The 27390-nt window shown below is 35.8% G+C and overlaps 1 protein-coding gene across 1 annotated transcript in view; it reads right to left on the bottom strand.

Annotated features, from left to right (window-relative positions):
* Positions 1-27390, bottom strand: part of LOC104396969 (lipoxygenase homology domain-containing protein 1-like) — a 156807-nt gene that overhangs the window by 15454 nt on the left and 113963 nt on the right. The window contains exons 41-45 of the mRNA XM_010006882.1: positions 24267-24519; positions 19257-19498; positions 16610-16736; positions 15141-15289; positions 3442-3630 (exon numbers count right to left, since the gene is read on the bottom strand). Of these exons, the coding sequence (XP_010005184.1) occupies positions 3442-3630; positions 15141-15289; positions 16610-16736; positions 19257-19498; positions 24267-24519 (960 nt within the window). The remainder of the gene's footprint in view (positions 1-3441; positions 3631-15140; positions 15290-16609; positions 16737-19256; positions 19499-24266; positions 24520-27390) is intronic.

Here is a 27390-nt window from a genome sequence, read left to right on the forward strand (position 1 = left end):
AATGAATTTCTAGAGATAGTTCATTAATCTCATTTTGTAGAAGTTTCCAACTAAAAAAAAAATCACTTAATAATAAATGAGCTATAAAAATCATGTTAATGTCAGTAATATGAGCAGCTGAGAAATAAATACAGGAGAGTAGAAATATTTCAATATCACAAGAAACGGACATTTCTTATATTCTTTGTAGCACATAATAATGGTTTTCTGCAATCAAATGAATATTGCATTTCCCACTTTATGGTACAGGAATTAAGCCGATTGGATAGTATTTTCCTTCATACATTTTAAATTCTTATCCAGATTTTATGAATCATTAAATAAAGACAATAAAATTTTCTGTTTTGATAAAGGTTTCAATTGTAATAGTAGGACATGTTAACCTCCTGGACCACTCTGCTGCTTTAAAGTAGATTTATACCTACCAGAAAGTGCTTCTTTTAATGGCCACTCTACTGGGAATTCAATCCATCTGTCTCCATTAAGAGATGGAGGAAGTGTTTTATTTATGGTGAGACTAAAGGTATCCAGAGTTGATGTGTTCTGCATTTTAAAATGACCGAGAGCCAACTGGGAGGTGCTGTTTTCCAAACTCTGCAGACCAAGCCTCACTTTATAAAGCATTCCCAAATCAGATGGTAAATGTATCTAGGAAGCAACAAAATGATCAGTTGGCATTCAGAGGTATCTAGATATATGCATAGATAATTCACAGGAAGAGAGGAAGTTTTCTCTAAAGGAGTCAGCACAAACTTAGCCGCATTTACAACAGTCTCAGTGCTAAAAGTCCCATTGAGTTCAAAGGCAGCAGGACCAGATTGACTGCAAGCACTTACGGAAATATTAGCTTTATATGCTCTAGGGGCATTCATTGCAATTATTGAATCAGATTAAAATTACATACAGCACCGATTTCTAAATGTGACTACTTAATGCCATTGCAACTGATATGCATTATTAACTGCAACTTTTTTTGTTGACCAAAAAAACTAAAAAAGAAATAAGGAAAGAATAATATGCTTGATCACCATGAGCTAAAGAAAGCCAAACATTAAAAATGAAATCTGGCATGAAACCAACAATTTCAGTTCTGCTTTTCTTGACTATTTCAACAAAAATATCTGCAATATTTACAACACTAAATTATTATCTTTAAAAGGAAACTCAAAGAAAATGTAAATACAGACAAATCTATATTTTTTACATCATATGTGACTTGGTTCTTAGCCTGATGTTCCACTTTGTTTTCCATGAAAACTGGATTTGACTTGCCGTTGCTTCCATAAAAAAACATAACCAACTTGGATATATTTTCTGACAATTTTTCAAAGTCTGTTTCTGTTTCTTCTTGATGTTTTGTGAAATAAATCCTCCATCTGCCTTCTGAGGAAAAGAAATAAGGAAAATAAAAATAGAAAAACTATTAAAGGTGTTTCTTTTTTCATATGTTAACCCCTATGAAAAAATTCCTAAGATGTGTCTTAGTCTTCATGGAGAACATTTATATATAAGCACTTCATCCAGGTGCTGATCAGCTCTGTAGGTATATTGTAATTTCTTATAATTACAAAGAGGAAAATATTGTCAGTACTAGTAAGAACAATGATGTAATGGGATGAAAATATTCTCACATTATTATTTCAGAACTAATGAATAAAACAGTCGATGTAATGACAGCAGATGTACCTGAATTCATTTGCTCTCTTCCTAAAGGACAGGCAGAAGTGCTTCTCCTCTCCTGAATTTCTAATTGAAAAAAGATTGAAGACCAAATTAATACTTCAGTAGAACAGGATCTAAATGATAACAAATGCCTGTATTCATCTCTAATGAAGCAACTGACTGAGTATTTTATGATTTAGATTAAAGATTTAACTAGGAAGTGCACAATGTGATTTTCTACTTAAGCATGGTCTCCTACATGTCATCCTGTTTAATGAACTGACTCTGAAACTTGTCCTTTACTGTGAAATGGTTGTAATACAAAGATTCAAGTATTTTATATTTTTTATTTTAAAACATTTCTGTTTCATTTATACAATTTAAGCTCTGGACAAATCAGAAGTGATTAAATGTTTTTAACGCCCATTTTAGGGGCTGATGGGCTGATACTCCTCCCACTGGTATCAGCTCCCATTGATTTCATTGGGATTTGACATTGACCGAAACTACTGGCAGACATTAGCCAGAAGCATGAAACAAAGAGGGAAAGTCTTCTTTTGAGATCATAGCCAAGCTTGGATTTGCCATTTATTGTATAAAAAAACCTCACAGGAACACTTGCTCCTTCTACCAAATCAAAACCTTCTGACAGAAACATAAACATCCTTTTAAAAAAAACTAAACCAAAACAAAATAAAATAAAAAAAAACACCAAAAAAGTTATATAAGCTTAAATAGACTAAATATTCCTATATTTTATTTTGAAAAGTCTCAAAAATTGATCTAAAACAAAGCTGAAATTATTTGCTTTTACACAATAACAACTTCCTCCTTTTCTTTCTGTGTTTCAAATGATTGAAATTAAGAGTTGATAAAGCAGAGGGAATAGATAGCACTGGAACTCTACTCAGTGTCAATAAGCTGTTGCTGGACAAGCATCATCATGCCAATGCTGCTGCAGTGATCAGAGATGCTCTAGGTGTTAGGAGGAAAATAGCTAGAATATTTTCTGTAATCTAAAGATTCCTCTATACTATTCACTTATCTTAGGGGCGGGATCAGTAGAAATAGCTCCGTCTTATAAGTACATTCTGGGCTTTAGCTGCCTGCTCATCTGGCTGGGGTGTTGCTGTTGTTTCCTCACAGTGTGCACACCAGATTGTGTTTGCATTGGAAGCATGGCACAGGGAGGAAGGATGCACATTCCCTTCTTGTCTTGACAAAGAGTGCACTCAAAGGCACTGGGGTCCAAACTGCTTCTCTGTGGACTTATTACCCACAGAGTGTCCATCAAAAGCATGTCTGTTTCTGGCAAAAGCATAAATGATATAGAATAGTCTTCTTTAATATAATGGAGCCATTTTCTCCACTGCTTAAATGTAGTTTGCCCTGCTATTTACCTCACTTTTACTATGCCTGGCAAGTAGCTGGCAGAAGTATTCAAAGCTTAAAAAAATGTTTGCAAGTGGCAAGGTAGAAGAAAGACCTGGAGAGGCAGCAATTTGTGAAGAGGTCAAATTTGTTGCCATATATAGTCTGTAAATCTGGAGTAACAAAGAAGAAATTATCCTCTGGCAAATAGCAGTTATTAAATAGTACTAAAAATCAACAGTGTTCAGACACTCTAGTTCCCTGTGTAATGACACTGGTCTACTGGAATATTTTTAACCCTAACTTGTTTATAGAAGCAAATCACATGGCTGCATTCTGCTGTTTGAAACTAATTTCATAGCAAATGAGAATTTGAAGATAATATTGACCTGTGGCATTCAGAGTTACTGAGGCAGATCTTTTTCCACCACGGGTGTCTTTTAGCCATGTTTGAGCCATAAACAATGTTTCTGTCCCTGCAGCTGCTGAGTCTTTCACAATAATCTTCTCCAGAAGCCAATCAGAGCCTTTCCCTTTTTCAACCACCAGCCCTTGCAGAGTCCCAACATCTACTGCTTCCACTTGAAAAACATCCACCTGAAAAATTCAGAATAAAAAAGACGTGGAAATTGAACCATCAAACTAAACTGATAGTGTACTTTGAAATACAAAATTGAGAGGGAAAATAAAGATTTTTTTAATTGATTTTTTTTTTACTATTTCAATAAATATCAAATGAACCAGTGAGGACAAGTTTAAAGATGCTAAACTGCATTAAACAGTATTCCCTTTGTGGTTCTGCAATTCACTGCTAGAACATCTCAGTTCCCCACAAGAGATCAATCAGTTGCTCATGCTAACTTCCTGAGAGATTTCCCTTCCCAAATTTCCCATTTAATGATTTACAGGGACACCTCTTTACACATCTTTTACTCTCAACAAAACAGACCACCAGGGCTCCCTTTTGAGTGATGAAATGCAGGGAATGAGAATGGTGGAAGTGAACATCACAAAACAGTATTTTATTCTCGTAGTAAAGAATGACAAATGACTTGTTGGATTAATTTTAATAGAAGTAATTGAATTAAGGGAAAAATACTAGATAAAGCTATGTTTAAATACATTGTACAAGTTTTTGCCAGTTAAAACTCCACAATATTTTTAAAATGTGAAAGGAAAACAACCCAGATATCAGACATTAAACATTTTCAGAATACGCGATTTTGACTTTTTCTGAGTCTTACACCTACTTCCTCAGCTGAAAAACAGAGATTAATTTCTTGGCATAGAGACATTCCACCTGTTTTGCTTTATAGATTTACGAATTATCATCTTGCTTCTATTAGGGCTGATAACTGGTAAAATCTAGAGTTATTTGTGATGAAACTTTCAGCAGGATTTAAAGATATGAAGATGTTTTTGAGGGAACTGGATGGCAATAATGATCAGAACCACTTGAGTTCTGAGAAGTCTTCTGCACTTAATCCACTGTGGAGTCGCTCAGCTAGAGCAAGAGAGCAATAATCTTTAATCAAAAGATTATGCATAGATGAAACAGAGAAAAGCAATTCTTTTGCTTCAGCAACCACAGGTTCAAGACCAGCCTGACCAGCTTGCCATTTATTGTTGTATATACTATAATATATAACAATTTTATATACAGAGAGAGAGAGCTAGAAATTGCAGACTATATGTGATCACCTAGTAAAAAAAATTAAATTTTAAAAAATAAGGATGTCTGGAAACAGAAAAATTTCAAACATTTTTTTCTACAGTTCTGGTCTTGGTGCATTATCTTTAACTTTTCTTTCTCATGTTTTATTAATATATGCACATATGAATGTGTGTGTTTGTGAACTAACCCTTTAACAGCTTCCTAAAAATTATCACCAACCTGTCATAGAATTACTCCTTGGCTTCTTCTAGACAGAAAGGTAGTGCCATTCAAAAACTGCTATAGTGCATCAAGTAACCATCACCTCTGCACTGTCACCCCTGTGTTATCATGTGAAAGGGGGAAAACAACAGCAAGCTGACAATTATTTTAAGCAAAAAGTGTTAAAGAGGCACTTGAATAGCTATACTTTCTAATGATGAGTCAAGGTTATCAACTGCTTAGAGAATTTAGTCTGGCAAAAGCAGAAGATGGAAATAAAGGTTCTTAGAATAATTATGTCCTTCGGCAGCAGAGCAAATACGTTGGAAAGGCTGAAATTCTAGATGGAGTGCAGGACTACAAGGAAAGAGGCTCCTCTTCATGTTTTCCATGGTTAAGTAGAAAAAAAATAAATGTTTAGTGTCACCATCACTATTATATTTTATTTCCTCTTAGACTAGTTTTATGATTGAATATAATTAATCTGAACTCTTAATTGTGATATGAGCTTGATCACTGCTTTATTCTATCAGTAAGTAAATTGGTATTAAGTTACAGCATCATGCTTGAGTAAAATAGAATGGCTTATTACACTTATTAAATAAAATGTATTAAAAACACAGGGTAGAAGATGGGTGAGAAACACAGATAAGTAAGAAACATACAGCCCCCTGTCTCTGTTAGTAAAGAAATAATTTAATTTACCAAAATTTGAAAAATTATCTTTAAAAGTATTGCTTGTCCTTTCAAACATTTATGCTTATGTTAATGCACAATTTCTTTTATTTGAAACATAGAAGGAAGCTTTTATCAGATTAGATACTTGTTAGAATAGATTTCTTTTTAAGAGAAGAGGGTTTGCCAGAGGAGGACTAATTAGTGACACTATCTTCAGCATCTCCAAAAACATCTGCTGTTGATGATCCACTTTTGGAAAGGGGAGAAAGTTAGGAATAAAGGAAAAATACAGACAATATTCTGCAGACTTCTAAATTTGTGCTGTCTCCAAAAGGATAGTTGGGTCTGACTTGCTCTAAGCTTGACAGTTAATAAATGCTATTAAACTGGAAAAAAATTCACAAAACATCAGCAAGAGTATTTGTACACCATTCTCCCTACTGGTAATGTTTCTGAAAATACTTAACTCAGGGGCAGCATGTTCTGCTGGATAATTCAGCCACAGGTAATAGAAAGTTCGCTTACATAGGTAGTACTTGAAAGGTTTTCCAAATTCTTTTTCCTCTGAAAGTAGGTATATATTGGCTGGATAAACATTTGTGAAAACATTGATGTTTAGTTTCCGTTAGACACATTGCTTCAAAATTTGCCAATGTGCATCTTTAACAAGCTCATTTTAGAGCACATAAAATCTCAGAAGTCCATGGTCAAATTTGCAAACTATTCAACCCTCTAATAAACTGCAAAAAAAATCATTGAAAAACTATTAACTAGACTAGGAATTGTGAGGAGTGGGGTAAACTCACTTCACAGAGAAGATTACATTTTCCCTTTATGTGTACATTTGAAAATCTAAGTGGTGTAATGAGCTTTATGGTAGTCAAGAGAACCAAAAATAGAGGCAAAAAAGCAAGTATAATTGTTAGAGCTAGATGAACAATTTGCCAGAGACAATTTCTTTTCCAAATTCAATCCACTTTTCTTCTCACAAGCTGTCTGCAAACAGGCAGATTATTACACATATTTCACTGTAATTTTAATAAATTGAACAATTATTTAAAAGTGAGATAATATTTTTCTGGATTAATTTCAGACCACGGATTAGTCATAAAACATAGGAAAAATTTGAGTTGTTGATGGGTCTTGTATGTCACATGATACTCTCTTATTTGATTTACGAACAGGGACTTTTTCATTTACTGGAGGCTTAACTCTTCTGCAAAAAGAGAAAGGGAGAGGGATCAAAAAACACAGGAGATAAACCCACAGAATATAAAACTTCTATTTTTCATGCTAATCACTCTAGTTACTACTAGGAGATTAGGTTTAAATGGAGAAAAGGTACCTTAAGTATCGATAACACATATAAGCAAAGCTTACATTGAATTTTCTCAGAATTGTATTAAAGCAATTCGTGTGTATGTACAGCCCACTAAGTTTTCTTAACTAACCCTGTCTGGAGAGAGTATGTTTTCTAAGACTGAGCAGCTGAGACTGATAATATGAGAGCCGCACATCCTCTGTGACCACGAGGAGTTCCCCTAGCAAAACCAGGATATTTTTTTTCATATGTCTAGGATAAGAAAATAAGCACTGAAAAACTGTTTAAAAACAATCATTCCAGCAACCCTTTCAGACTACTTAAAGTTTAATTTGTCCTAATTCCTTTAAAGATTTCCTTCAAATTTTCCTTCTTATCTTGGGACCTAAATTCTGAGTATTCCTTTGAACCTATCACCCCATTTGGATTTATTCAGTGCTCTTCAGTGTCAGTGCTGGCAACATACCACAGTCTGTAGCAGTTGCAGTAGCCTTTGTAACAGAAGAAGCATTTGAATAGTCCTTTTGCAATATTTACCTTTATAAATGCCAATCATTTTATAGGCTCAGTATTGTGGCTTGATGGTTGGTTAATGATGATATTCCCAGCAGAACTGAAAATGGCAAGTCAAGACACACCATATGCTTAATTTTATCAACCTGCATGCACAAGTGATTTCCCTCACTGCTAATGCTACTATCATTTTAATAGACTTTTATTGGAAAAGGAGTTACGAGTGTCTAGATAAAGGACCTTTCCTATTAAGCTTAGTAAACCTATTGATTTGCTGCCTGATTATTTTGATCTCACTTGTTAATCTGGAGAAACTCCACTGAAAACTAAAGAGTTATAGCCTAGGCAGGTAAAATAAAAGCCCTGTAACACCAAGCCCAAATCAGAAACAGTGTCTGAATATTCCTGTAGAAGGAGACAAATGAGAAATACAGCTTCTGCTGAGATGTCAGCCTTCAGACATTTTAGCTGTGCCAGCATAACCACAAAAGCAGTTTCTCTCCAGCCAAATTTTATCAAGACAGACCAAGTGAAAAAATTCAAATTATTAACAATATTAATTGCTTAAACTTCAGAAACATTTGGACAGGGTGAATATATGTCACCATGCCAGCAGACTTACAGGGTGGAAGCACTGGGTAGTAAGCAGCAGCGATAACAAGTGCTGGTAACAGGATTGTCTTGGCCCAGCTCAGCAGGAGGATGAACAGTGTGCATCTGCCTGTGACCTCAGCGTCTTGTCATCTGTGTTCTGTACAAATGCTTCTTTAAAAATGGGGTTTTTCCATGCATTTGAAAAAGCCAACCCTAAGTTTTCTCCTAAATTCACATATTTTTGCAAACGTGTTTTTGTTTTATGTTAAATTCTCATCCAGAAATTCAATGAAAAACTTTACATGAAAAAAATAAATTAATTTGAATTACAGTGAATGCATAATTAGACATTTCTGGTACCACTTAATACCAGTTTCTGGTAGCAATTAATATTGGTAAACCTACAATTATCATGGTTCATCCATCTTCAACATGATTAGTGAAAGAGCAGGAGCAGTAAAAAAACCTGAATAATATTTGCCCTGAACTTACCTTATGTTAATTTGCTTAGCATAACTGGATCAGAATTTTTTTGAAACAGGATTTGTATGCATAGAATGGCAACAGGAGTAAAAAAGAATAGTGGTACATTATAATAATCAGCAGCTATGACCATTCAACAAACTTGTAAAAGACATTTCAATCAGATTTCCAATAAAATGCATTTAATAGAATGCAGAAGGATTCCTACAGAGTCCAATATCTTCCGAAACATCCAAATCTGTAAACATGCACTATATTACACAATAAAAATAAAGTAAAATATAAAATTAAAAAAAAATCACCCACCAAATTAACCTAAGACAGACACAACTTTGGACAAATTCAAATCCATCCAGGGCAGCCTCATTGTTGGACTGATTTAGTAACAGTCCAAGTTTGAGATCTGGTTTAACAGGCAAAGAAAAACACATGGATGTAATTTTGTTCACTTTTAATAACACATAGGATTGTGCAATATTTTGATTAAGACACCATACTCAAATATTCAAATGATTCTCAGGTGGGCTCAACTTGGCTGATAATGGGGCAACAGAATGTTGTGAAGGACCAGGTATTTCCTTACACGAACATGAAATGTCCTTTGAGTCAGCCGACAAAACTGACTTAAAATGGCGTCTCCACGTGGCGCTGAACCCCCTCTGTGTGTGTAGGGGGGAGGAGCCGCGGCCGGAAGCAGGGGCGGGACTAGGTCCCGTCTGATTGGCTGAAAAGCCCGGAAATACAAAACCGGCCAATTGGGAGCGCAGAAAACCCCACAAAAGAGGCAGTGCGGCCCGCCCCTCTCTCTCTCGTTCTCTCCTTGTGTTTGAGGCGGTCCTCTCCACACGCTGCCTGCCGCGCGCTGCCGCCCGCCCCGCTGCTGGGAGCTGCCCCGCCGCAAAACCGCTCCACCGCAACGCTGCAAAGCCGCAAAGCTGCCGCCGCCGCCCGGAGCCGCAGTCCCAAAGTCCCGGAGCCGCTATCCGCGCCGCTGAAACCGCCGAAACCGCCGCGTTTCCAGGGTCTGCAAACAGCCATGCCGCAGCTACGGGGCGGGGGGGGCAACCTGCGCTCTGCGCCACCGCGTGGTGAGATAATTCCGGCTACCCCAGCTTATAGGGGAAAGTACCTGCACACAAATCGCGACCCTATACGGGAACAGCGTTGGGCATATCCCTCCCCCTCCTTCCCTCACTTAAATAAGTAAATAAGGTGTGTAACTAAGGTGTATTTAATGTGTTTTAATCACTCCTTTTGAACCTCCTGCCCCAAATTGCTTTGTTTTCCCCACAATAAACTGTGCATTTCGTAAATTCTAATTGGGGATTGGCTGCTGTTATTGGAAATATTAGTAAGCACTGAGCAAGTTATTCACTCGGAAAAGTCAGGGCATAAGTCCCTGTCTCCTCTGTGTGAGGCGATACCCACGTGTGGATCTCTCAGCAAATCCTGATAAGTTAATACACTCCAAAAAGGAGATATAATAGGTCACGGATCGTGACAAATGTCCAACTGACAAGTGTGTAAAGAGAGAATATTTCCAAGCACATCTCACTGTAGTGAGGCCAATTAATAAGTTTGTGCTCTTTAATGGTTTCACGAGTTAACTGGAAGAAAACAAGATTTTAGACATGATGCAGAAACCATTGCTAGCTGTAACACTCAAAGAAGTAACATGCTAAATTTAAGAGTTCCCAGTAAAGATTTGTGAGAGTTAATAAATCACTAGAAAGTCTGCCTTCCAGTGAATCAAGCAGCTTAATCTATTTAACTTGCCAAGGGCATACTGATTTGTTTATTCCCATAAATACTGCCAAAGTCAGCAGAAATTTGGTGTAAGAGAGCTATTCAGGCTAACAGTCAAAAAGAGTGACAAAATCCAGTTCCTAGAAGTTAAAGCTTGAAAAATAGTGTGATGATTTATTTTTTTTATTTTTTTTTAAGGATAGTTAAGCTTCAAAACAACTCTCCAGTTAGATGAACCCTTCATCACTGGAAGCCATGCATTCTGAGTTAGATATAATTTCTAAACTATTTAACTTGAATTGAAGTTAATTCAGTACTTACAGCATTGAAGTAAACGGTTGAAGATTTTATTTGCTGAAAAATGTGGACTTGAATTGACCATAACTATTTATTTTTTTTTTAAATATAAATCCAGCTAATAAAGTAATCTGTAGTTTATTTTAAAATTCTCTTGTTTATTTAAAAACTGAATTAAATGTGGGGTAGAATTCACTCACCCAACTGTGTCTATCTAAAATCTGTAGTCAGAACAGAGGTTACTTTCCTTGTAAAATCTTGAGAAAGAAACAGATAAACTTCAATTCCTTTCATTTTAAGATAAATGTCCAGATAAAGAGAGAAAGTAACCATCTCCTAGAAGCATCTACTTCACCCCATTTCTGCAGAAGAAACTCAAACCATTATGTTAGAACAAATGTATACATTGCAGGCAACTAAAGCTAAAAGTGATACTTTTCAGCTTTAGAAATGTCATATATGTGATTTATTTATGAGTTGTTCATAGATAGAGAACTGGCCCCCTCCCCCCAACCTCCCCCAGGACTCCAAGGAATTAATTTGAGAATTTGAGTGTTAAGTAATTTTGCCCAATTTTTATTTTTTTGCAACAAAGTATTTAATTTTTTCTTGCTCTGCAAGAATATGTCAGGAAACCAAAACTAATAATTCAGTCTAACAGCTCTAGTCCATTGGCCAGTGTCATGGAGGTAATCTGGGTGATTGCTATTGTATGTTCTAGCTTTGCCTCCTATCAATCTGTTACTAATGGACTGTAACTACAAACTAGGGAATAACATCCCAAGAACTGCTCACTGCTGAGAAATTTGCTACTGTTTCCTAGGGTTATATAAAGTTTTAGTTACCCTCTTTCTGCTTTTCTCCTCACAGTCTGACAACCTCCAACCAGTCTCTCCTTCACTATGATGGTATTCCCAGTTTTCCTAGTCTCCATCTGAATAATCCCTCTACTCTATGACCAGATCATGTCACATTCACTTCCGTACTACAATACTTGGCCACTGTGATGAACACACTTTGGATCAAGGGCATTTTGCAATTATTTAATCATTATGTCAGATATGCTTTCCATAAGAGAGGGTTTATCTGCAGTTACAAAGAAGTAGCATTCTAGATATGATGTGATGTGGACACTGCAGACAGTGACTTCGTAATAGTGGCCACTGTTCCACATTCTGGCCCTTTTTGGTGTATTCTGTCACATGTGGATTTTTTCCTGAAGTAATTTTTTAAAATTGCCAATGCTTAATCTGTGAGTACTGAAACTGAGCACCAACAGTCACCTCTCACTGACAATTTTTGTATGTGCTGCAGTTACCATGGTACCAACCTGAGCGGTTGATGTCTAAATATAGGGCAGGATAAAGGATATATCTTTTCAGCAACTAATAGAATGAAGTAAAATTTCACAGATTTCACTGCTTCCGTGACTTAGAGTACTTAAAATATTGGAGATTAAAATACTCTAATGTCATTTACTGGCTTTCATAGAATTGCTCTGAAAAAAGCCACATTCTCAAAGAGGAAATGTATGGGTAACTCAGAGCCATATGACAGAACATACAGCAAGTCTATCAAAGACCATACAAAGAAGCACAAAGAATTTCATTTGCTGAAAATGTTGAGTGCCAGAAGCAATATGGAAATACTGTAAGGATTTCACACAACTGAGCCCTGGTTATTACAGAATGAGCACTGAGTATACTTGCTTCAAAAAAAGTACAGTGGTAATGTTTATCAGACTTAAACTGACTCATGAAGTATGAATAAATATGATTAGGATTTCATGGAAGCTGAAGGGCATGAAGAAGTGCCTTGAGATTGCTTTGTCTGTCCTTTGAGTTTTTAGGAGAACATCAAACAAGGCACCAATGCCATAGCAATTTAAAAGAACATGGTTCTTGCAGCACTCATCCTCACACTTATTCATCTGAGATCATCAGAAACTCAGCTAGAAGAGTGACAATGAGTCACAAATGAGTGACAAAGAGTGTCACCAGAAGGGTGACAATGCTTCTCTCTCTGACATGGGCTGAGCTACAGGCAGCGTGTTGCTGAACTAATAGTTTCATACACATTAGTTTTTCTACCAGTTCTCCCAAAGTCTCACAGGTGTAAGGGCTTTGGAAAGACACAAAACAACTTTTCAGTTATAAGAAGTTAAATCAGTCTTTTACTATCATGTAACCCAGCTCATGTAAATAAAAGACCTCTGAAATAAGAGAAGCATGTCTCCAATCCACTGCAAAGTCCACTGAATACTTAAACATTTGTATGTATTTCTGCATTGCTAAATGGTTGTTTTTGGCAGCCCTGACTTTCTGTGAGATTAACATCATATTTTGATGTGATTTCTAACAGAAATACAGTTCCAGTTCACTGGCTGTTACTGTATAGTCAGGGGAAAAATTATTGCAAGGAAAAGCACATTTTAAAATGTCAGGACAACTGTTAAGATTCAGAATGCAAATTATGTGTCTGTTATACTCCAAAATCCCCTAAAATACCAGGTCCAGATTCTCTGACTGCAGGGGTGCTTGGCACAATATGTGATTGGGCTGGTAGAGGAGACATTCTACACTTGAGAGTCTTTTTGGAGATTACTTACAAAGGGAAGAAAACATTGGGAAATTTCCAAAACATGTCATGAACAAAATGTTGCTGAAAAGGCAGGAGTCGTGCTTGCAAAATCAATTCACACTTTGTCAATTAACCAAATACCTTAATTTTTACTGAACAAGGGGAAAATCAAGACTTTTCTGTGTTTCTCTGTTACTTATCTACAAGCAATTTCTATTTAGTGTCCTAAAATATTCCAGTGATGAGATCTGCTTTTAGAAATAAACGAATACTGTGTTACATTTACACACCGCTCCTGTAAAATGTCAAATAAGTAATGAAGACATGGGTACATGCCAGCTCTGCTTCTTACTCTGTAAAAGAGAAGAATTTTGTGTCACACTGAAGTAGACACAAACACTATAAAAACACCCCTTAGGTTATGAATCTTTGTAGTTAATTTCTGTCCTCTCAGGCAACACTTCTAGATCTTCTTCCCTGGTCCCTCCCTCTTCATGAAAAATTGTCAGTCTAGAAATCAGACTACTTACTTGCAGAATTATGATTTTAGGAGAAATCCAGTAAAACTTACAATAAAATTACTTTATTCCATGAGGATGAAAGGACTGAAGCTCTGAAATCAAATTAAAACAGCTTCTCAGAAAACCATAATCTGAATTTCAACAGGGAAGATGAATGTGCTTTTATAAAACTGAGCACTCTCATCCACTAGTATTTATTTCCTTTTTTAAAAAAAAAATAAATATTTGAACTCTCTCACTTTTCTTATGAATAGGCATTTTAAGTAGGCAAAAATCCAGCAAGATAACGACCCCCTTCAACTCTCACTGTATTCATGAGGCTGTTGATAGTTAGGAGCTGAGCTCCTAATCCCACATATCATGCCTCTACTTTGGTCATCAATCCAAGCTGATTTGCAAGTTCTCTTCCTTAGAGAAACTTATTCTTTTGGCAGACGACACAAGCAGAAGGAAATCGTTTGCAGCATGATATTTTCAGAAGGGGGATGGGTTGGAATACCATAATCACAGTATTCACTGAAGCTTCAGAAAGGTGGAAGAGTGCACATGCTATGAGGACACACAGCACTGCCTAATGTTTAATACGTTCAGCATTTCTGGTTGCAAGACACTGGTGTTTCTTTTCCTAAACTTTAAGTATTCCAACTCAAATTTTCTGTAACAGACATTTGTTTCAGAATCTTTATCAAATTGTTTTAATCCTGTTGTTTGTTTTTTTTTCAAATAAAGATCTGCAGAAAATAAAAACTGTTTATTCCATCTTCAAAAAATCTGGAGATCTTTTTAGCTGAAAATTTCACTCCCTCTATCATTACAGGACTTCCTACAGGGACTAGGTTTTATGTCAAAGACACGCATTTTGCTCTAAATCTGCCCATGTTTTTGCAGCACATTCAGTAACTAAATTCCCTCTAATTTCTGTTAATACTGACAAAGTTACAGGCAAATGCTTCTACAACAGCTGTGTTGGTCTTTGATGAGGCTACATCCACAATCTTCAAGACTCACTCTGGCACAGTGAGTGAATTACTCTCTTGGTAAGAAAACTATGGAGGGTAGTGACTGACATTCCAGAGGGAGACCAAGAGCCAGACTGAGAAGCAGCCTGCCCGTAGAAAGGCAAAAGCCAGGGAAAGGAGCCTTAGTCTGAAGAAGGACATGGGAAAAAAAGAGGCATTGAAGGGAAAGGAGTCACTTTATAGCTCTATTGTGAAGCAAATATGCATAAAACCCACTGACATGACACTGAAGACCTTCACTATTTGAAAAATTGAAACTAAAAGCACTTGATATAGTCACTTTATTACTTTATCAGTATTGTTAGCAACAGCTGCATAAGCACGAGTAGTTTCCATGTAAGATAGATAGAGATATTCACATTACAATCACAGATCATTGCAAACTGGACTTTATAGACTCTATCCTACTCCCATTTATTCCACAAGAATTGGATTGGGTTCTAAAAGTGCAAAAGATCATGCAGAAAGTATAAGTATACCTTTCCTTTAGTGAAATTGTCATTGCCTTTTCTGATTAACTTTCTTCTGCCAGTATCTCCTAAAAGGCCTTGGAGCATGACATGCACATCTGCATCTGTTCCAGACCCAGGGGATGCTCCCGTAGTGATATAGAGAACATAGTTTTTCACTGTTGGGGAAGAAGAGATCAAAGGTTTACCAAAGCTTAATCAGTTAAAATATATGTTCTTTCATACATTTCTACTACTATATTTTAATTTTGGTCCTGCCCAGAGTCATCAAAACAATATCATAATGCTTAGAAAAACACATAAAAGCATTGAAATTAAAATTTAAGAACTACTATTATGAGGAATAATAAGCTAAGCAGTTTGTGAGTTCACCATAAGGGTAGTAAGGTACTGGAATAGGTTGCCCAGGGAGGTTGTTGATGCTCCCTCCCTGGAGGTGTTTAAGGCCAGGTTGGATGAGGCTTTGTGCAGCCTGGTCTAGTGGGAGGTGTTCCTGCTCATAGCAGGGAGGTTGGAACCTCTTAATCTTTAAGGTCCCTTCCAACCTTAACCATGCTATGATTCTACGAATTCTATGATTCTAAATATCTTTCCTCATGTTAAATGCTCCAACTAGAAAGAGAAGGAGACTTAGTAAAGGTTTTTTAAACATCTGTGCTCTTACAGAAAAAAAAAAAAAAAAAAGTAAAAATAAAAAAAAGTATTAAAAGACAAAAAGCTTTCCCAGGAAATACCCCACGGCAGTACTCTTCCCAAATTCATAATCAAGGAGCTTCTGCCCAAGTGTTTTTGAGACTAATTCTGAAAGCACAGTAGAAAAGGCCAGGAATACACAGATTACTTGGGCTATTGATCTAAACTCTCCACTCCTGGGAAACACTTGGAGGACCTTGGGATATTCTCATAGCAGAATATCCATGTAGGGCAAGAGCTAATCCTTCCTTCACTAACTTTGGTCATGAAATCTTTTCAGAAACACAGAGCAAACTAAAGAAAATCCAATCTTGAGGGGATCGAGGCATGACTGGCACGAAGGACTTTTCATAACGTGTGACTGCTATGAACACAAACTGATGAGCCTCTGTTGTGAACAGCCATGGATCTCCTTCTTACCTGAAATTACAGTAGAAGAGTTATTTCTCTGGATTTCTGCTGTTTCCTCTGGGAGAGAACTAAACCGTATTATTGAGAAAAAGCTGAACTCTGAGAACCGTTCAAAACTTTTTTAATATTTTCAGCACTGTATATTTCCTGTTCTGTGTGTCAGAAATCGGTACCAATCAGACTGGCATGCACAACGCTCAGTTACAGGGACCAAGATATTATTTTTTTTTAAAACAGTGGAGTGGATTGGACCTGGCTATGCACCACTAGCTAAAAGGAAGAGAAAGTATCTGCTAAATCCCTTGGACTGCTCTGCAAATTTTAGGCATCATCACTGTCCAGATCTTTGCCAGTGTTTCTGATTTTTGACAAACCTGCTGGAAAAGGAGAGCCAGCTGTGAGAACTGGAAGCTCAGCCACTCTTCCTCCTTCTTCATCTGCAAAGTTGTGGCAAAATGGAAATTCTAGAAGATTTTTACTTTCTCTGTGTTGAAGCTTTACCTTAGCAAAGAGCAAAAAGAAATACCTTCAGCACCTGCTGTGCTCTAATGGAAGCTATAGCAAAAGACGTTATTAAACAGCTTTTACACATAAATTAGTAATAAAAAAATAATATTTTTTCTAAAGTGTTTTTGAAAGCAGCCTTTAAAAGACAAAGAATAGACATTTTTCCCAATTAAAAATAATTAAAATGTTGTCAACATTATTGCTGTAGAGACTGTTGTAAGGAAAAAAATAATATTTGGAATGGTTCAAAAGGTTCCGTTATGTAACCTATTCAGCCAGCATATGGAAGAAAAAAAAGTGTTGATATGCCCATCTGAGCTTGTGAGAAATGTCAGTATGCCACAACATTTTTCAGTGCAGAATGTTTTCTCATTCTAAGTAACAGGAGAATGAAAATGAAGTGTTTCTGGGGAAAACTGAAAAACAGAAATGAAGACTGTTTAACAGTGCATATATGTATCTGTACATATGTATCATATAAATATATAGAGTGTGTTACTAAATATTTTTAATCTCTATGAAGTTCTGTATATAAAGCAATAAAAGGGTGATCCTGTGCTAAGTAGCTTAGGCTTACTATAATGAAACATATTTTAATAAGGAGGTGTCTTACACGATGGCTCTATATACTACACTAAGACATAAAGTCCCATTTTCTAAACTATTTAAAACTAGACCAGGCAAGATATTTGACGTATGTAGCAAGAAGTAAACTTCCTTGAAAAGGGCACAGAAAATTAACTTGTCCATTTCTTCATGATCTACCTAATTAAAATGACCAAACCCTTAGCCCAGTAAGTTCAAATATCTTTGGCTAGCAGTTGTCAGTAGGAGATGGCATTATTTTTGTCTTCAAAAGACTCCTATTATTTTTCATGGTGACAGACACATTGAAAAGATTTTTTTTAATTAAGTGTGAAGTACAATGTTGATACCATTTCCCTTTCATACCAACATCTACATTCCTTAACAGTTTCTTGAAAATCAGATTTCATTTATTGCTCTTTGTTTCATCAAGAAGTGAAAGAAGCAAGAATAAAGGTGTTAGCTATTATATGCTTCAGAAATAAAGCATATCTTAATTAATTATGTTCTGGACATTATTGTATAATAATTTCAATTTCCTCAAAAACATCAAGGCAATTATTTTGCAGTTATGGTTATAAAAGTGATTTCTGAATCTAAAAATGGAATTCAACCAACTGCACCTGCATTTACTAGTGGTAGAAGCAGGAAATCTCAGACTCTCTGTGAAGTGCAATCTTGTAAAATAAAAAGAAAATAGCATAGAAATAACCACTCTGTTTCTAACCAACCATGTAAATAGAGTGCTAGCCTGTCTTTCATAACAGATATTATCCACAACCTGTTATACGAACCTAGTTATTGCATGCAAGGATTCAATCAGTCCTGCTATGAAATGCATAGAATAAACAGGGTTTTAATTCTTAAAACCCCAACAATTTGCATATGCCCCAAAAGAGGGAAAATTATATTTTCTTTCTTTCTCTTTGTAATCCTACCTAATGTAAATGTGCATCCTTTTCTTACCTGTATAACGATTTTTTTACTAACTCAGCTTTGAGTCATTGTTCTGAGCTAATGAAGTAAAACAGGCTAATGGATGTCACTGGTTTCAACTGCCAAGTTTCTGTCCTGAAATTTTATTGTAATCCACTGTCTTCTACAACATCCAAGAAGCAATCTAAATTATATCAATAGATTTTTTTAGATGACTGCTTCATCTGGCTATGAAGATTAAATTAACAACCTGCTTACTACTTTAATGTGAGGAGGCTCAGCTCACTAAAATCATGTATTAAACAGGAAAATATTTTTTTTCTCCAGTTATTAATGAGAACAAAATACAGACATCGACAGGCAAAAATGTGTCTGCAGTTTGAAAGAAGATAATTCTTTCCCTTAGACTTCTCTTTATTTTGCCAGCATAAGAGGATGAAGATATTTTGTGCATAGTGAACAAATTCAGCAATTCAGTGCAATGTCAGATTTTAGCTTCAGCATCTTGAACATCAGAAGAAAGATTGTCGCTTCTGTTATTCATTTCTCTTTTTTTTTCTCATGCCAACTTAAAGGCAGATATTTTCATCAAAAGGCATTCCTAGTGTCTAGCTTAATTATTTGCCTCAGATCACTGGGTCTACAACAGCCAATTTGGAGTTAGGGAAAGGCTGCAACATATGCCACTGGCTACAGTTCTGAAAAGTGACCACTGGATATGCTCTAGATGATGTTACATGTATATATTTGCCCTCCAGAAATCTGAAGTTTACAAGATTTTTGTTATCCATAGCAATCCTAATAAATGTTTTGAGCAGTCTCTGAAGTTATGACTCTTCAAGTGTTGTTACCAGATGCATTTGTAAATTTAAAATTATGTAATTTCAGACAGAACTGGAAACGAGAAGCAGTAATCACAGGATATGAAAAACAGGAGAATTTTACAATAAATACACAATCAGTAATTGCTTTATTTGGTGGTTGTTGTTTTACCTCACGGCAATACCAAGTCTCTCCTTCTCCAGCTTCTTCAATTTCTAGGCGAACTTTGAATATAGTATTGAATTTCTTACTTAGTTCAATTGAAGTCTCATAAATCTGCTTTTTTTTAAGTGATCCTTTTGGCAATATGACTGAAGTACAGGTACCTTTTTCACCACATACAGTTAGAGACATTTTTGGATTAATGGAACTAGAAGAAATATCACTAGTGGTGACAAGGACAGCCCAAGTCCCTGTTGGAACAAAACAGTAGAAAAAAATTACTGGGCTTTTTGAATATCCAGAATAATACAGCAATCTGTAACAGGCTGAGTGAGCAAGTTAGCAGCTAGCAACACATTCCCATGTTTGCACTGAGCGAAAATACTTGCACATAACAGGTTCACGTCTTATCATTGACTTAGTGAGAAGCAGATTTGGACACCAGCCCTTCTGTAGTGGGGCTGACCCTATAGAGATGGGCCAGTCCAGTGGCACTATGCAGGTAAGACTGCCAGCTCCATATTAGAGACTTAGGATGAGCCATGCCAACCTGTTAATTTCTTTCCCTCATGGATGTCTCCACTGATGATTTTAAATTGTATTTTTCCCCACTAATCATCGCGCAAAAGCAGCATATTTTCTACTTGATAATACTGGTTATCAGTTTTGCCTTTGGCTGGGGACAGGTATTTTTTCCATTTTGACTTTTTGAGGAGCTACTAAAACTAGAATGCTAAAATTTGCTAGAAATATTCTGTAACAAGATACTGATGTGATAAACTGGCTCAGAACTTGAAATGTGATATTTTTATTACGGATCACTAAAATTATCATGCCAACAAAGTACAGAACTTTATTCATTTTACCTGTTCAGAAGCGATATTTGGTGAGAAAATAAAAATAATCCTCTGTAGCAACACATAGATTTGCCTACTTTAGGGACACAGTCAAACTCAGCAACTTCACTTAATAAATAAATATATAAATTAAAAAAGAATAGCAGATCCTGTTCAAAGTAAAGGTATGGTGTGAACTTTTCAGCCTTTTAAACATTCTAGATGAAATGCAGTCACCTGAAGACTTGTAAGGACAGCAAATTGATGTACAGACTGATATCAGGTAGGGTCCTGAGTAACTTCTGTAACACTATACTGAATGGTTATTTAGTCAAGCCTCCTATCAACCAAACATTTTTCAGGATCAGAAAACTGTACTCATAAAAAAAAAAAAATCCCACTGATTTATCTTGCTTTAACATATTCATTCATGTTAATAGAATACATGGAAAATTCAGAGCTCTCAAAACCATCCTTTACATTAAAAAATAATAATAAAAATCATTACTGCTACAGACAGGAAGCTCCTACAGAGGTTTTGGTTGTCTGGGCTGGTGCAGAATTGAGCATGACCATTTTTCTACTGAGATAATTTAGCTTTGTTAATGAAAAGTTGGGCCAAGAATGGATTTAATAATGTCAAACGGCTATTTTACAAAACAGGTCATTTTACTTTAAATGATGAAAACAGATTTTCCGAGTTTATGTCCTGCAAAGTCCATGTCTCTAACCACAATAGGCAAATCTTTAGAACAGGATGGATCTGTGCTATTAATTCAGTAGTTGGTGAATGTAAAAAAGTTAACAATTGCCATCCTTATAATAATCTAAAATAAATTCAGATATTATGACTTTATGGATAATCATAAATAGCTACCATTTTCATGTCTATGAACATAAAGATAAATTAAGCCAATGATATCCATGAATAAATGGAAGTCAAGCAGTGAGTTATCAAATTCCCTGTGACACAATCCAAGGGGATTTTAGCCCTAAGGTACTGAAATGCTGAGCCTTTAAACCATCAATGTATAGCTACCAAGGAAGAATGACTGTAAGGACTGTCTCTGCTGAATCACATAGCACTGTAACACTGCTATTAAATGTAAACTCTATTGTATAATCTCTGATAAATTTGTCAAGATTCAATTTAAAAGCAGCTACTTTCAGCTTCTTTCATTCTCTTCAGTTAAATCTAAAAGAGAGCTATGCTAAAAATCCATTCTTCCGAAGAATTCTTTTGATTTTCACAGACTGGCACTAATGGACCTCTGAAATTAACTTCACTCCTTGATGTGTAAGCTGCCTTTAATGTGATAGATCACAACTGTGTCCATTTTAAGCACTGAATTTGCTAGTTGGAATACATCAAGTTTTGTCAATATCTTTTCACAACAAAGACTTGCTGTATTCCCAGTCCTCATAACTTCTTTACAGCTATTACAGCTTGAAGCAGTTCTTCTGGACAGAGATGACAATAGCACACAACATTCCTGGTGAAATATCACTCTTTCTTCGTGGTGACATTAATTCTTTTCTATATTCAGTGGTCATACCTACATGCAATGTGGGATCACAATCAGTTTTCTCACAGCCTCACCTCATTACTGTCTCAGAATCTATCCTGCAGTCATATAGCAAGCCCAGGTTTTTCTCCTAGTCATAACCTGATAGTGAACTCTTGTAGCAGAAATCACTACAAGACATGCAGATTCAGATCCAAAATAGTTTTTAGACTACTAGCTACTATTTACTTCATAATTAAAAATAAATAAATAGACATTAGGAACCTGTGCCAGAATTAAGTGTTCAAACATTTAGTTTGTTTTATGCCTAACTGGATTCAAGCTCTGTGCTATAGAATTCAGTTCCATTACTTTCCTCCAGTTCTCAATGTTTGTTTTACAACCACTTCGTTTCCTGACAGCGCTTTGTAGCACCAACAGACAATTCTTCCTTTTACTGCTACTTTCTCCTTTCTTATTATTACTTAAGTGTCCCATAAAGCAAATAAAACTCAGCACTGAAATTAAGACAGATTAGATGTCATTACATTTCTCTTACCAGAAAATATTTCTAAAGAATATCAGCTTTGCTTTACAATCTATCTTTAGTGAAATCATGATGCATTCTTTCTCATTTCCTATTTGCCTCTGTTATCTTAACTCCTCTTTACTTCAAAGTGTATTATAAAGGTTTGCATGTGATCCCTTACAAGTCACCTACATTATGTTTTCTACTTTTTAGATGAAGTTGATTTTCTTTGCTATTTTCAAGTCTTATCTTTTGTCTTCATAAAATTCATTTAAATCCTAGCTACTAGATCTGCCACTTCATTTCCCAGTTCCTTCAATATTCTGGGCTAATGATCCCTTTGGTTGTGAGTGTTTGACTACATGAAATTTGAAGTTCTATTTGCATATTATATTTACTCATTTCTAGTAACCTCATTACTATTAGTAATTTTGGTTTTCTTTCCTTTCCCAACATGATGTTTCTTTAATGAAAACTGAGATAAAGTATTCAACTTGTTTAGGGATTTTACCTACATCATCTTCAGTCTGCAACCTGTTGTCCCTGTATAGTTAGTTACACATCTTTTCAGATTCTTTGAATAACTAAATGCTTGAAGAACCTTTATAATTTGTTTTACTTTTTCTTTTTCTTTTTTTTTTCTTTTTTTTTTTTTTTTAAGAAAATCTGAGTCAGTTTGACATTTAGTAAGTCCCATTGTATCTATATACTTTCTGACCTTTAAGGTCACTCCTTGCTGGCCAGTCTTTTACTATTCTGTTCCTTATAGGCTCTCTGCTTACTTGTTACATTCTTTCTAAAGTTATTATACACACAGAACAGAACTGACTTTCAATAGATACAGAGCTGAGTATTAATAATAGACTGGAAAATACTGCCAAGTCTGCAATCAGATTTTTGAAGACTATGTGTGGGGGGGAAATAGAAGAAGGAAAATGTTTTTACGTAGTTATGTTTGGACACAATTAAGGTGCATAAACAAGGATGCAAGATTTCTATCACTTTTCGTAGTGTCAGTGAAGAAAGATGCAACAGACTGACCAACCTTGGGCTTCTGCTCTGAGTTAGCCCTGGGAGATGCAGGCCTTGCTCTGTGGATTATGAAGGGCATCAAAGAAATCTGTTTTAGAGACCTAGAATATTTGCAGTGGTGCAATACAGCTTTTTCATATCCTGAAATTGTCAGTAGTCTAGCTGCTCATCCTATGCTTATATCTCCATGGTATTCTGTCCTTTTGTCTCAGTGACATTTCTCTATTTCCTTAGACGATGTAAGATATTAATTAGTGGACTAAGTACAGGCAGCTAAATACACACCACTAATTGTGTCTGCAACTATGTATAATGTAAAATTCTGAGCATAAAATATCTATGAGCATAGAAATTATTTAAGATAAGGTTAAAAAACTGCTAATATAGAATGCAAATTCACACCTTCAGATTAGTTAAACTTTATATAGTTTGGTCTACCAGTTCTGATTCAGAATTCATAAATGGACTCAAACCAACATTTTACACCTCTCAAAAAAAGACATGTGAAAGAGATAAGAAATACTCTACCCTGGCAAAGCATAAATGGCTTATCATGTTTCAGAGTCTAAGTTTTTTTCTGAATTTTCATCTTTTTTCATGAAACCATTTGAATAGGATATTGGGTTCAGGTCAACCAACTGTTTGCAAGAACTTGTGCCATTGATGTAAGCAAAAAAGAAAACTGCAAATAAAAGCAAATGGTTTTTGCAAATATATGAACATACGGGAAAATCATTCTACTAAAAGAGTTTTTTTATCTCTTCTTGTGATTTCATCACTGTTGCAGGAGCCTTCTGCTCTGCATTGACTGCCATATGGAACAACCTACCTCTTTCTGCTTCAGCTTTTTTTCTAGTCTCAACTGAAAACACAGTTCCTTCACTGCCTCCATTGCTTAATATCTCCCTTCTGCTCTAGTATTTTTCCCATGAATATTATAATTGTATTTACAAGCTCTGGAAAGTGCTTGGAGAGAAAAATGGTGTGAGAGAGGCAACTCTCATGTAAGATATATTATTTCTGTATTTTGGTTTAAGTCTTTAAAATAACCCAAAACATAATATGAACTACAATTAAAACAAAAGCTGGAAGGAGTTTTGATGATTTTGGACCTTACCACAAATCTTTCCTGTCAATGTCTCATTCTTGACTTTTCCAAGAAGTTTCAACATCCGTTCTGTCTGTGCATCACCAACTCCACTGTCTAACCATTGCTGGCAAAGAAATGCATATTGGCCATCATTGTTGCCTGATTCATGGATGACAATTTTGTCCAGGTACCATCCAGCTCCATAACCCACATTATGGTGCTCAACAAGCACTTTGCTTAACTGTCCAAGATCTACTGCTCTCAATTCAGAGATAGAAACCTATGAAGGTAAAGGCAAAGTTAATAGAAAACTGATAAAACCATGTAGTTTATAATCCATCTTTAAGAAGATTTTGTCTGGAACAGGTTCCTTTCAATGCTAAAGTATCTTTTCCTTTCTGATAGTAAAGAAATATATTATAGGCTGACATTCATATTTGGAGACCTTGTTCAGAAAATATGTGGATCCTCGAATATGTACATTTTTCCTTGTTCATGATCACTGCATCCCAGGTTTTATTATGAAAAACATCCCACTATTTTGGGTAGAAAGAAACCTCTGATCATTGATTTATTTACAGAAGTCTCAGGAAACTGAAGTTCAGCTAGTCCCTCATAACTGAAAGGAGTGATTCAAATATCAGAATAGGCCTAGTAAATTGAACTTTAGTTTAGGTAAGGCATTTTAATTTAAACATTTACAAGTCTTTTATATTCAAAGACATCAAAAGGGAAATAGCATATTATTCAACTCTGAACAGAAATACTGACACTGCTGGTGACTGTGCAAACAAAGGAAGATACTGACATTAGAAACTATAACTAAGGCTGTGCACGCATACAGGCAAGAATTGATGTGCTCTTCAGATGTAAATAGACATCTGTTTAAATATTGCTACGGCTACCAGTAAACAAAAGCTAAATGGCAACTGCACTAGTGCATGTTGGGATGAATAACTTCTGTGAGTGAGAGAATGAATGTGTTCTGTGAAAGGGATAATATGAGTGGGTGGGTAGATACATGGGCATGTGTGGGTGACATTAAAAAAAACCCAGATGGGTAGTAGAAACAGACGCTGTAATTTTTATTTGTTGCCAACCGATTTGCCACAAAGCAGGAAAAAGCATGAGGACCAGAAAGAAACAAAGGAAGAGATGATTTTTAGAAAGAATTATGTCATCTGGTCCATTCTCCTGTCTTTGTAGGACTATTCTCTACAATGTTCTCAGAAAGAGAAAACATCAAAGTTATTATTCCTATCACAGCCTCAGGACTTCCAACATTCTTACCTTGTTATATCTGCAATTTCCCCAAACAGTTACCATGGCAAGTTGTACCCCTTCACATAATGCATATGAAGCCTAAAATAAGATCTAGCTGTGAGGAAATAAGTTTTTGGGAGCATTCACTGTTTTTAAATTTTATTCTTTGTAGTTCTGAGCCAAATATAATTTACTTGTCAGTCTTTACGACCCTTGACTTAGAGGAAACAGCTTGTATTGCTAATATTCATGTTCCTTCACAGCTAACTCTATCTGGGAAAGGGACCTATAATTAGCCTCATTCTTTGTGATAATAATTAACAGTCATTAGACAACAGTGGTCATAATCACCCATTGTTATCAATGAATTCTCATAATAATACATTAAATAGTCCACTCCCTCAGCATTTGCAAGAATGTACTTTTGGTTGATGTCATTACAATTCTTTTTTCCCCCTCAGTATAAAGACATTCAGAACTGCATTAAACACACTACTGGAAGTGTAATTAATGAAACTCAAAAGGATTTTATTTGAATTATCTCGCTTTAGATAAAATCTTAGCTAGGCAAAAATGACAATCCCCATTTATTTAACCCATTAAACTGGTGAAGAAGTTACATATACAATTACTTAAATAAATATAAATAAGCCTTACTTTCTGCAGTAATTAAATCAACTTCAGAATCATAGAATCATTACCCTTTGTTGCAATTTTCTCAAGTTTCCTTGTTTTCTTTTCCTGTCCCTTCCATATTTTCCAGGGATGTTGCTGACATAATTTTGCCTGTCAAGACAGCTTGCCCTTAACATCCCTTCCTTTCACCTTCTATTCTTAGATACTCTCACTAAAACTTCAATCCAACTTTTGAATTAATCTATGTAAAAAAGAATGTAAGACTGGTAGCAGTATGTCAGACCTCATACCCGTCTAGTCCAGTATCCTGTTGCCAACAGTTACCACTAACAGATTTCTAGGAAAGATTTGAAAAACAGGGCAAATATATAGAGATGCTTCTTGAATGTAAAGTCTCTCAGGCTTTAGCAATTTGCGGTTCAGAGGTTTCCTGAGCCAGAGATTGTGCTTTTTCACTTAACAGCCCTCAGAGGAAAGTTGTCTTCCCTGACAATGTGCAATGGCTTTTTGCACCAACATGCATTTTATCATCTGCAACATCTTGTGCAAGAAAGTAAAATGGATTAATTATGCACTGTGTAAAAAGCCACCTCCTTTTGTTCTTAATCTGCCACTTGTAAGTTTATTTAATGCTCCTGAGTCTTTGTATTTCGTGAGAAAGTAGAATTGCTCATTTTCTCTATGCCATTTTATATTTCTTATCTCCCTCTCCCTTCCCTTCATCATCCCTTTTCCAGGCCAAACAGTTCTTGTTTGCTTAGTTGCTCCTTGTATGGAAGATGTTTCTTATCACTTGACATTCTTCTTGCACTTCTTAAGACAAGTGAATCAGAACAAATCACAGAGTCTACTGTGCATCTGCCCTAGAAAACTTACCTGAGGGCATGACTGTATTTTCTAATCCAGGGTAGCTGGGATTTTTCCCTTTTCTAATAATTCCTAAACATTCGATCTGTTCTGTTTTTCTTTGGTTTTTGCCTCCATGAAGCACTGAGCTGACATCATGACAGACCTGTCCCAATCCCAAGGTCACTTTCTGATGTGTGAAAGCTATTTCAGAGCCCATTATTTTGCATGCAAATTGAAGAGGTTTCCCCCTGCGCAGCCATTGCTTTACTTTTAACTACAAGTATTTCTATCTGCCATTTTGCTACCCAGTCACTCATTATACTGAGGTCCTTGCAATCTCTGCCACCAAATTTCATATTTATGACCTCAAATTAGTATCATGAAAACACTTTGCCATCTCACT

The sequence above is a fragment of the Chaetura pelagica genome, unplaced genomic scaffold (assembly GCF_000747805.2).
Source record: "Chaetura pelagica isolate M959 unplaced genomic scaffold, ChaPel_1.0 scaffold109, whole genome shotgun sequence".
NCBI classification, from domain to species: Eukaryota; Metazoa; Chordata; class Aves; order Apodiformes; family Apodidae; genus Chaetura; species Chaetura pelagica.